At 43.2% G+C, this 12,247-nt stretch overlaps 1 protein-coding gene across 2 annotated transcripts in view; it reads left to right on the plus strand.

Annotated features, from left to right (window-relative positions):
- The window catches only part of cfap206 (cilia and flagella associated protein 206), a 43,473-nt gene extending 39,625 nt beyond the window's left edge, over positions 1-3,848 (plus strand). For both annotated transcript variants that reach the window (XM_041188444.1, XM_041188445.1), the window contains exons 12-13: positions 2,396-2,527; positions 3,388-3,848. In XM_041188444.1, the coding sequence (XP_041044378.1) occupies positions 2,396-2,527; positions 3,388-3,621 (366 nt within the window). In that variant the 3' untranslated portion in view covers positions 3,622-3,848. The remainder of the gene's footprint in view (positions 1-2,395; positions 2,528-3,387) is intronic.
- The last annotated feature ends 8,399 nt before the right edge of the window (positions 3,849-12,247 follow it).

Genomic DNA, 12,247 nt, shown 5'->3' on the forward strand with positions numbered 1-12,247 from the left:
GCTGTACTACAGGCAGAAAAGAAGGAATAAGTGACAGCAATAGAGAGAAGTATAGATGGCAAAGAAAAGGCAAGAATAAGAAATGAGATGTGCTAGAGACAGTAAAATATAGAGAGAAGACTACAATTATTCTGTTACTTCAATTTTCTCCCCTTGCTAGTCATGTGACCTTGGATTTGGAATTCCATGAAATTTAAACAACAATTATGTCATTCAGGGTCTTAAAACAATTGAAATAAATTAGAATATTTTTCTCACCCGGAACCTAAAAATGTCCTTACTCTGTAACATTCCATTATTACAGAAAGACTTGCATTCATACAGAGCCTTAAAGGGCTCATTACGTCCCAAAGCTCTTTATAGTTAATGAAGTATTTCTGCAGTGTAGTCATAGTTTAATGTAGGAAACGGAACAGTGCGAAGACTTTTTTAAATTACGAAGACAAACTAAATACTTAATTCCACTTGTATGTACATTTCAGGACAAAATAAAGTTACTGAGGTTGCTGCCTGTTGTTACAGACAGGAGGGGGGTTAATTTAAGCAGCCTTGATTTCTCCTCTCACTACCCGTCCATAAACAGGTGTTTTTGATTTCTGATTTCCCCTTTATAAGTGGTGTCATGTTTTCCCCAACCCTTCAGTTTGTATTTATCCAATCCTCCAATAATAACCCCACAGGAAACTCGAGATAAGGTAAAATAAGAGGGCTGGTTTATTTTACACATATACAAAATGCGGGAAAGGGGTTTTGCAATGTTCGCCCCTGTTTGCACTCATACAATAAAAGAGGGGTAAGGGAAAGAAAGTGGTTACCGGGCAAGACCATGATAAAAATACGAGTTATGGTTTCACTTGAGTCCAGAGTCCAGAATCAAAATGTCCAGAAGTTAGCAGGCTGAAACTGTTGCATGGTAATCCATCTTTCCAGAAGTAAGGGCTTCCATGACAGGAGAAGACACGTAGAGATTAATTAATCTTGAAGGCACAGATACAGAAGTTCCAATATTCCAGTAGTCCACAGTATAGATGAGGGCCAATCACTTTACCTGGACAGAGCTTTTTCTGCTGCTATTAGGTGGTAAAGTGGTAGACTGGCTGGTTTCAATTCCACATGGCAATATTACAGGTTCTAGCAGCTTGGGTGAGGTCATGTGACATACCTCCCACTTCTTCTCCTGGGTGTTGGACAAAGGATGTATTTTCCCAGGTCTGGAATCTTGAGGTGTTAAATAGAGGAGTCAGGGTTTCTTTTCTCCTTGCAGACATACCATCTCCGTTGGCCAACTCTACCTTAGAAACGTAAAGGGGGAGGGTGCATTTCTTTGGAATTTGATTTTCTGCAGTCATGGGGCATTAGTACCTCTTTAAAGGTAACAAGGTCCCTGCTGGTTTCTGAAGGATAGAAATTCCTCTGGTATGAATCATGGCTATTCAGGGTAAAGCCTTGGTCCTTTTAAAAAATAATAATTTTACAGAGTAGCCAGATTGACATAGATATATATTTTCCTTCCTGTCTTCTGGCCGGGACATGGTATTCTCTCAAAGCTGGCTACAGGCATGGACAGTGGGCAACCTTTCTTAACTCCTGATTCAGAGAAACTATCATTGACAATGCAGTCTACATACGTCTGTACAACTTTCTTTAAATGTCAGTTCTATACTTTGCTAATACTATAAACAATCTTTGGTGGTAAACATGAATAAATTCTTTCTTGCAGTCAATTAAGACTTTGTGGAGCTCTTTCTCTTCCAGAAGAAATGGGGTACAAAATCCAGAGCACAAACAGACACCTATTTCATAAATTTCCAATGTAATATTTGTAACCTTTAGACCAGTGGGTCCAGGAAATTTCAGTAACTGGACTACGACACCAAAGCAAACTCATCGTTACAATAATATAAATGTTATGCTTCTAAAATAATGAATGTAAATTTAAACAAAAAGTTTTACATTAACAAAAGCTATAGTTGACCTCATTGCCCCAGACCAGGAAAGAAAAAAGAAAACGCCTCTTGTTACCACTGCTTATTCCTATCTAGTAGCCCATGATGGAAGGTATGCATGTGTGGACAGAATTGGACTTAGTTGTGATTAACAGTTTATTGAAACTCATTAACCAGGATCCCACATGGCCATTTAAGCAAGATAGTGAAGAGCTGCTGGCATCATTCTTCAGACCAGGAGGAAAATTTCAATATACTTGATTTTATATAATATTTTCTTTAAAATTAATCTTTTTGTAGGAGGCGCGGGGGTTGTTGAGGACTAAGACAAGTAAACTATTTTTTATAATTCAGGCATTGCAGAATAAATCATTTTTCTAGTTTGTCATTATTTTGCAGTCCGATTCTTGTCTTTTACTCCTTTATTTTCTTTACTTTCTAAATTCTAGGCAGCCAGCTGCATGAAACCCATCATAAAATATGACAGCTGCATGCAAACTGACACTCATATCCTGGAGCCGAACATTGTCAAATCATATGAATGGAATGAGTGGGAGTTGAGAAGAAAAGCAATTAAATTGGTAGGCATGCTTTTTCTTAAATTTAATTTGCCAAAATTCTTTTCCTTATAACCCACCAACCAAAGCTACTATCAGCTGGCAATATCCATACCTTTTATTTATAAAAGGCTTTATCAAGCATACAGTGCATAAGTGACTAGCTACATTGCACTCATGTCACTTGATTGCAGGTGCAATGTAATAAACTGACAAGCATATTTCCATTGCCAGTTCCCTGATCAAACAACAGTTAAACTCATGATGGATTTAGCTCTATTTTGTCTACTAACAATGTGATTTTGTGACCTTACCAGAATATATATTATACATTATATGCTGTAACACTCCTGTCTTTATAAAATAGCATATCATGCAACACCATGGGACAACCATAAATATATCCAATATATTAAAGTCTTGCCTATAGTATGCACCTTAGTGTAAATGTCCGTCTTACTACCTACAACACTTTTCCTGTCATATTTTGTAACCACACAACTGTTAGAAATGTGGAACGTGGAACTTGAAACATAAACAGATCAGCCATGATCATATTGAACAGCAGAGCAGGCCTGAAGGGGCCGAATGGCCTACTTCTGCTCCTATTTCATATGTTCATAACTTACCTTCTGGCTTACCAGGAGCAGTACCGCAGAAGATTAATACACCCAGACATAGTTAAATTACTTACAGCTGATTAAATAATATAAAATTTGAGCCAATGTTTACCAGACCTCAACAGATAAGGATCATTGAAATCAGGAAGAATTGAAATCGCCAAATGTTGTCTCCACATAAAATACTGTGAACAAAATTGTGATTGGCACTAAATTTATTTAGGCCACAGAATAATGGCATTTTAAATTCTTCAATTTCTCCAGGCAAATCTACAGCAGAAGGTCACACGCTACATACAGACAAACCTCAGCCACATGAGAAGAGACAACACTTCCCAAGTCTACCTGCCAAAGGACAAGGCAACACAAACAAAACGAGACAATTCCAGCAATGTGCCCAAACCACAGGTCTTCTATGCTGGCTTGCGTGGAGGGAAGACTACAGAACCTACGCATATGATCAAATACAACTTAACAAGAGCAATAGATGAAACATAAAACCGAACCTCCCTTTTTGAAAAAAAGGCTTAATTAATCAATCTAACTACATTTTTATTTTGGCTTCAACTATCAAATTTAGTATTAAATGGTTGGAGATGATACATTTAGCAGCTATAATGCTAAGTTAATTCTTGTTATTGTATTGCAGACATTTTAGCAGCATGTTGTTACCCTGACAAGCAAACACAAATTTATGAGGCTCTCAATAAAATTGTTTAAACTAGTTGATGTTGAAGATGTTAGCCACAGCCTGGGTGGAGGAATTCAAGCAAAACCGCTGGAGGAACTTCTGAATGAAGGCTCCAGTAATTCTATAATGCCTTATAACACAATGATTGACACCGCTGGACTTGCAAGCCAAAAGGAAGAGGTCCAGGCACCATTTTAAATTGGCCCTTGGCCTCATTGGAATAAATGCTATAGGTGCTCCAATATAACTCATCAGTCCCAAAGAAAATGTGGGAGGGGAACGGCGAACAGGAGGACTGTGAGTGCAGTATTAATGTGAAGGCAGGAGGAGTGCTCTTTCTCCTTCTGTTTCCACCATAAAGTAATTTCTTTTACAAAAAACTTGCCTGCCAATTTGAAGATTGGCCATCTCATTAACCCGCCGCAGAACTCGAAAATACAGGTAGAACTTGTGAGGCACAAACTCTTGACTAGTTTCTACAAATGTAGAAAATGGGTTCTGAAATGAGTGCAGGACCCTCCTTTCAGTCCTGAAGTGAAAAGAATTGAAAATCTGAAGAGATGTATAACAAGCGATTCAATCGGGATGGTCTGTTTTACATTATCACTCAAAATCAAAACTGCCTTCATGGCTTCTTCCAGCTGAGCTTGCCTAAAGACCCTTACTGTTGTACAGGTATGTCTATGGTTCTTGGTCCAGGATGTCATCTGCCTGTTCCATCGTGAGGTCCCTTATAGGGTGATTTATATTGCTGATAAATTTAGTGGCTTAGACAAATAATGTATCTGGTGCTTGGATGATATCACGGGAGGCTGGGAGGTTTAGCTTTCCTTTCCTGACCTTGGACCATCTTACAATAGGATATACGGTACAGAAACAGGCCATTCAGCCCAACCAGTCCACGCTAGTGTTTATGCTCCACTTGAACCTCTCCCCATTTTTCTCATCTATGTCTACCAACGTAATCCTCTATTCCCTTCTCCCTCATATGCTTGTCTAGTTTACCCTTAATTGCCTCTACACTATTCCCTTTAACCACTCTCTGTGCTATGGAGTTCCACATGCTCACCACTCTTCTGAATTCTATGTTGGACCTATCTTTTTGGACCATGTGGTTGTTACGACCAGTCCTCGCACAAGGTTCCCCCGATTTGTTATGCCAGACGTGGTAGCCCAAATTGTTATGCTTCCAGGTGAGGAGGGATGAATTGGCTCCCCTTCTTTATTTAACCCCCTCAGTTGGTCACAACAAGGTTAATTTAAAAAGGATCCCTTTCCCCTTAGGTACCTTTTCCCAGTCCAAATGTATTTATGTTTCAAAAGGAGCCAATTTAACCAGGCTTTCTTGAGTCAAAGAAGGAGTGAATTTATGAGTTACTAAAACATGAGAAAAAATAATAAAAATGCAACACACGTACACACAGTTTTAAAAGATATATGAATCAGTCTTTGGCTTGCCCATGAATAGTAGATGGCGAAAAGTTGCAGTCGTTAAGTTGGGTGATTCCAATAGAACTGAATTTGGCAGTTGAGCAGTTGGTTTGGAGATTCTTGGTTCTGCAGGTTAGCTGAAAGGAGTTGATCTGTTTCCATATCAACTGTGGCTTTGCTGACTTATGAATTGCTTCCAGCAATCAGAGAGAGAGGACTTTCTTTTACCTACAGTGCAGGGATGCCTAGTTGATGTTCTTCAGCTGCAACCTTCACAGTACACCCTCACACACCAGCCTAGAACGCCAAAACTAGCACACACTGAGCAAGTTTGCAGTTGTCTTTCAGCTCCTCTTCTTGTGTATTCCTGGAGGGGGAAAATCAAACCTGTCTTTTGCCCAGAAACTGCTTTCTTTCTACTCACATCATGTCCATAGTATGGGATGTAACTCACAGGAGATGATTTCTGTTGAGATGGGAATCAGCCTTCAATATCTCCGCAACCACAGGAGATTACAGTTCAGTTTTTGCATTGCATCTTTTCCTTTGAAGTGTCTCAGTCTGAAGTAGGCCTTGACACCATTTTAGGTGCCACATTCCATTCTCTGGACTAGTTGGTCAAGTGTAATCCATGTAGAAATTTTCCAGCAAGCGGTTACTTTACAGTCTCAGCCGACTTTTGCTTGTATGTCCTAATATTAAGAAAACACGTCTTATTTAAAAGTTCAATACGCCTTAAGTAATTCAGGGCTATGATCCATGGTCATGATATGGTGAAGGTGCTTTCAAGGCCTGGGTGCTGCAGGATTTTGACCTAGTGATAATGAAGGAAGGAAAATATATGCCCAAATTGGGATGGTCTTTGACTTGGAGGGGAACTTTGAGGTAATGGTGATCTCTTGCACCTGCTGCCCTTGTCCTTCTAGGTGATGGAGGCCGTGAGCTTGGAAGGAGTTGTCGAAGAAGCCTTAATGAGTTACTGCAGTGCATCTTGCAGTTAGAATACACTGTAGCCACAGTGCATTGGTGGTGAATGGGGTGCTGATCAAGACCACTGGTTTTATCTGGACGGTGTCAAACTTCATGAGTGTTATTGCATTTGCGCCCATTCAGGCATGTTGGAGAGTATTCCATCACACCCCTGAAAATTCTCCTGAACATACTTAAGAAACTCATCCTTTTCTCTGCCCTTTCTCCTATTACTATCCCAGTCTATGGCCTGAATTTTCATCCTTGAGGTGAGTAGTGGGAGTCGGAAAAATTCCCACTCAGCCCGCCCATCTTGGGAATAATTGCCCGCAAAAGCGAGGTCTTCATTGCAAGGGGTGGGGTGGGTGCAAGCTGGAGTCGAGCCAGCTGACCTTGGGAAAAGTTTGGAGGCAGCCACAGGGGCTGCTGTGTGCCGAGGTTGGCTGTTTAAAAGGCCTGCCTTGATGTTATGTGACCTTGTACCAACTAAAATAAAACACAGAGGCCCTCCAGCTCCCACCACCACCCCCCCCCCACCCCCCACACTCCCCTTGCTCCATCAATGCCACCTTATGACCCTGCCCAGCTCTTATGGCACCTCATGCCTCCTATGCCAAGCTATACCCCTCCACCTAGTCATATGGTCCCTCATATCCTTTATGGCTTCCACCCATCCCTGATGGCTCCTCATGCCCCCTATGCCAAGCTATGCCCTTCCACCCCCCCCCCCCATGGCCCCTTATAATTCAATGCCAAACTATGTCGCTTCCATGCCCATTGGCCCACTATACACTGTATAGAACCAATGAACCCTATAGTAATGGTAGGACGTGCATTAAAAAATGCTTTTAGAAACAATTCATTCATAACTTTCCAGTGTTAAAAAAGTTACTTCACTAGAAGGCAATAAAAGTGTCAATCTTTCAGCCCCCTTAAAGGATCAATCACAAAAACCACAAGCCCTTAAAACCACTTAACCTTGTGTAATTAAACATTCTGAAATTGATGGCAGAAATCAAAGAGCCTGAGCTGTCATTCAACCAATGTTTTCTCCAAGATGGAGGCATTCCAACAGGAGTAATGGTTGTCTGGCTTTCGGCCAAGCCATACATGAGAGGTTTGGCTGATAGCCCAAAAAACCATTACTCTTGTTGAAACAGCTGGGCCTCAGAGAAAATATTGCTTTATTGACAGCTCTGGCCAATTTCACAATGTTTGTTTATGTAAGGTTAAGAGGTTTCAAAGGTCAATGGGCATGGAAGTGCCATAGCTTGGCTTAGGAGGTGTGAGAGGCCATGGGGTGGGTGGTAGGCATAGCTTGGTATGAGGGCCATTGGGTGTTGTTGGGAGGCATACCTTGGCATGGGGGCATGAGGAGGACCTTTTGAACTTACTGTTTAAAAGGTCTCCTTATGCAGACTAGGGTTCACAACTCCTCAGAGGGGCCATGAACCATGAGTTTTTAGAAACCTGACCCAACACCATGAAAGTTGTGGAGGAGTACAACACACCTTTCTCTGCAATAGAATCAGCCAGGTTTGGAGTGCCAGGTGTGGGCTTTTGATGGGAACCAGCTCACACTCTTTAAAGGCACTGCGGAAAATCAGACAGCCCAGGAATGGGGTAAGGAACACTGGAATCGAGATCTACCTGCCATTTTTAAAGGGCTCCTGGATCCTCCCAACTCAGTGAAAATTCAGCCCTATATTAGGATAATCACAATGCCCAATATCGCATGACACCCTATAGTTTTTGCACCTTTCTGTAATTTCTGTGTAAATTCATTCTATGTCTTTCCAAATAGCTTGCAGCCTATAGGATACAGCTAGTAGTGTAAAGGTACCTCTATTGTTTCTTACTCTAACCAACTAGATTCTGTACTTGACTTTTCTAGGAGAATCTCTCGCTCTAGCACTGTAATATTCTCCTCAATATTGCCACCGCTCCTTCTTTTCTTTCCTTCCCTATCTTTCCTGAACACCTTGGGTTGGATTTTCATCATCCTGTATGGGACTAAATTGAGGCAGGTGGAGAAAAAAACTGGCGGCCAGGGTGCAAATTCGGACATCATGCTGCTTTTGCCTGCGCTAAGGCACTAAGGTACTGCCGAATGTGGCTCTCCATGAGAGGCCCCGAGACATGGTCGAGTTCATCTGCTGCATGGACTTCCCCATTTGCAGTCCAGGAGCCTGCACAGCCTCAAGGAGCTTCAACAGATGGCCTCATATCTGCTGCCGCTGCAAGTACTGAGCCCCAACATGACTCCAGAGGCTTTTCCACATTGGTAGATGGAGCATCACTAATTGTCGCCCCCCCTCATCTCTGAGGAGGGCTGTCCACAGATGCCTCTGCCACTTCCTCCTGCACCCTAGTGCTGTGTTCCTCACCCAGCACCAGTGATTAGAAGTGTGCATAGACTCAGTGAGGTGCACTTCTCTGCGCTGGTGCCTGGTGCTCCAGTCTTACGTGACCCTGCATCCTGCGAACTCCTGATGTCCAAAGGATTCCTTGGGTTGCGGACGTGGGCACACACTCCTGGGACCTGTGTGAAACACAGGAGAAGCTCATGAGAGGTAAACAGGGAGATCCTGAAAGATGGAGTTCCCCACACTACCCAATCCTCAGCATATTGTCAGACTAGGTGCAGCACACAGCCAGTGCCACCCACCCAATTTCTCTACTCACCCCACCCCGCCACTGCTACCAAGACATTCCCCCAAACACTACCACTAAAACCCCTGCAACCACACCATGCTGATGTAAGCCTGTTCATGGTCATGTGCACCTCAAATTCACTACCAACAACACGCTCTTGTAAGTGGACATGGCAAAGCCCAAAGCCATCTCCTCCATAGCCCATGCTGCACTCAGCAGTGGCATCCCACCCCCAATCTATGCCATCTCTTGGGTGTTGTGCAACTGGTTTCTTCTGCAAGGATAAGGACGAGAGGGAGATAAGGCTGTATGCTGTATGGAGAAGGGCAGCTCCTCCACGTGGATTGAGACAGCATTTATTCACCAGCAGCCGAACCCATAAGCACAGAGCGTTGTGTCAGTATCCTAAGCACACCCTCCTGCCAGATTGATGGGCAGCATGCGCCCTGTATCCCCGCTGCTGCTGTGCGTGTTACAGGCTGTGAGTCAAAGGGAAGCATTGAATAGCTGGAGGCCACATTCAGCTTTCCAGAATGCAACAGGACATGAAACCTCTCCCAGCACTGCACCCATATTTGGCGGTCCTCCCCCAAGGCATTCCCCACTTCTGCAATTTGCACCTATGCCCTCTTGTTTAGGGTTGGCGACAGCTTGTGGCCCTCCAGGTACAGGATCGTCCGTCCTGTCATTGACTGCCTACACAAGCAGATGGCCACTGAATCATGGAGCTGACAAGACAGGGTTGTCCTGACTACTGGATTACTGCAACATCCTGACATTAGAGTAGATGAAGTACATGGGTTAGAATGTGTGCTTGCCTTTTCTGAAATGCACCATGAGCTAGGCATTATAATGAGGGATTGGTGACTTGTGAGATGAATACTAGCGATGGGTTCACCATGTGTAGGTTTGGCGGCCTCACCACTGGTGTGTGAATACCAGCGTGACATGGGTTGATACTGTATGGCAATGTTCTGGGAGGCAGGAGCCCCTTGAGGGGCACACTTGCATTGGGATGATGGAGGCTAGGAGTAGCCAGGGGATTGGTCAGTGGTTCCCCTACTCTACTGAGATTTTAAGGATGAGGTACTGTGAGGGGCAATAAAATTGTGGGCTGACTGTGGGTGGCAGCCCCTGAGCTGGGCTGCTGTGCTACATTGCAGCACTGTGCTGGGACCTGCTGCAGCTGCACATGACAGTGTGCAGCCACTTGCAGGGAAGAGCAGAGACAGGTTAGGACACCATCCTTCAGAACTCGGTGTCAGAGGCAGCAGAGCAAGAACTCAGGGGAGCCTGCAATGGGCTGGGAGTTCACTGGGGGGTTCCTGAAAATTGAGCCAACAAGGACAAGGACATCAAGCTATGGCCAGCAATGACATCAATAATGAAAGTTAATACTCACAGTACAAAGTTCAGCCAGCATTTCCAAGGATGCCTATCAGTTGCACTATGAACCATTGGTCTCCTGCAGCACGAAGATGGTGGCAGAAGAAGGCTTTTTATCAGGCCTGTGCCGGGATTGCCCTGTATCCGTTTCAAGGCTCCATGCTGGTGTGGAAGGTTGCAGGTACATCACAAGTCTGTCCATGCCTCTACCAGACAAAAGTACTGCCAGGACAATGGCAAGATTGTGATGTCAGGAAAATTCCCAACTCCTGATTCCCACCTTCATGATGAAAATCTGCCTTGTATCAGGGAATATTTAGGCCCCAGCCCTGCTCATCTTTGAGCCAGATCTCCATATGGGCCACAACATCATAGTCCCCTGTGCCCACCTGCATCTGTAGCTCACCAAATTTATTTAGCACCCTCCATTGTTATGACCCCCTCCGTCCATACCCATGGAGAGCAACCAATAAACTAGAAAAACCAATCTTACCAAACGGCCCCAGTGAAAGAAACCGATGGACATGATTTCACTTTTTATAACTTTTACTCTAATAATCAAACCAAAATAAATTTAGCATGGATTAACAGGGAAATTATATTTAATATAAACTATAAATTATGTTTTAAGTAGCTTTAAGCTCGACACCATCCAGGACAAAGTAGCCTGCTTGATTGGCACCCCATCCACAAACATTCACTCCCTCCACCACCGATGCACAGTAGCAGCAGTGTGTACCATCTACAAGATGCATTGCAGGAACTCACCAAGGATCCTTAGACAGCACCTTCCAAACTCACGACCACTACCATCTAGAAGGACAAGGGCAACAGGTGCATGGGAACACTGCCACCTGGAACTTTCCCTTGTCAGGAAAACAAGAAATTGTAATACTTTTCATCTGCTAATTTCACTCTCATTTTTCTTATGCACAGGAAGACAATTGGTTGGGGTAATTGGATTAAGAGCCAGAGTGACTGCACGAGTCTAAAACCAACAGTAAGAAGTGGTTTTGATATGTTAATGAACCAAGAGGAACTTCAGTCAGACTTTTACATAAAGCATAATAACAGGTCTGTTTTTGAATTGAGTTGTTTTAGTTGAAAGCGGGATATACGCAGGTTGTAAAAGGTGTAAGTAAGGTAAAGATAGGGTAAATTTATTTTTACAAATCTAAGAGCTAGGGTAACTAAACGAGTTTATTTAATTCTGAGGCTAGGTTGCTAAGACTTGTCTGGGAGTTGGTTATAACCTTGGTTGGTTTACTAAAAGGTAACTAAAGCCAAGTTAATGGAATTGGCAGATAAATTACAATTAATATTACCTGCAAGGGTAAGGGAATCAGGCATAATTGAAGGTATAGCACAGCATTTGAAATTGGAAGTGATACCCAAGAGACCGAGTTCTCCTGTCAAATCCAGTTCCAAATGAAAAGGATTGAATTGGAGGAAAAGGAAATTGGACAAACAATTCAAAGGGAACAGGCAGAAAGACAGGAGGGAGAAAGAAAACAGGAAAGGGAATTGGAACTGAAGAAATTAGCAAAGGAGGAAAGATGAAAAGGAGAGGGGCAGAGAATTCCAGCTTAAAAAGCTGGCAGTTAAAAACGAGACACCAGAAGATGAGAAAAGATTTATTTCCGGACCAGAACTCAGTGGGGAGATGTTTAAATTTGTACAAGCTCTTCCAAAGTTTGCAGGAAGCGATGTCAAAGCATTCTTTATCTCATTTGAGAAGATAGCTGAACAGATGAAATGGCCAGAAGAAATTTGGACATTGCTATTACAGTCTAGGTTGGTGGGTAGAGGTATATGCATTGCTATCAGAAGAAATATCTGGGGAACATGGTAGAGTGAAGAAGGCTATTCTGAGTGCCTTTGGGGAGAATTTTCTTCCCGTCGGTGGGGCTGAGTGGGAGCGGGTGCAGGCAGGCACGCAGCCAATCACCACCTGCAATCGGCTGCTTGCCACCATTTTACATGGGCAGGCCA

Source organism: Carcharodon carcharias, chromosome 5 (assembly GCF_017639515.1).
Source record: "Carcharodon carcharias isolate sCarCar2 chromosome 5, sCarCar2.pri, whole genome shotgun sequence".
Taxonomy (NCBI): domain Eukaryota; kingdom Metazoa; phylum Chordata; class Chondrichthyes; order Lamniformes; family Lamnidae; genus Carcharodon; species Carcharodon carcharias.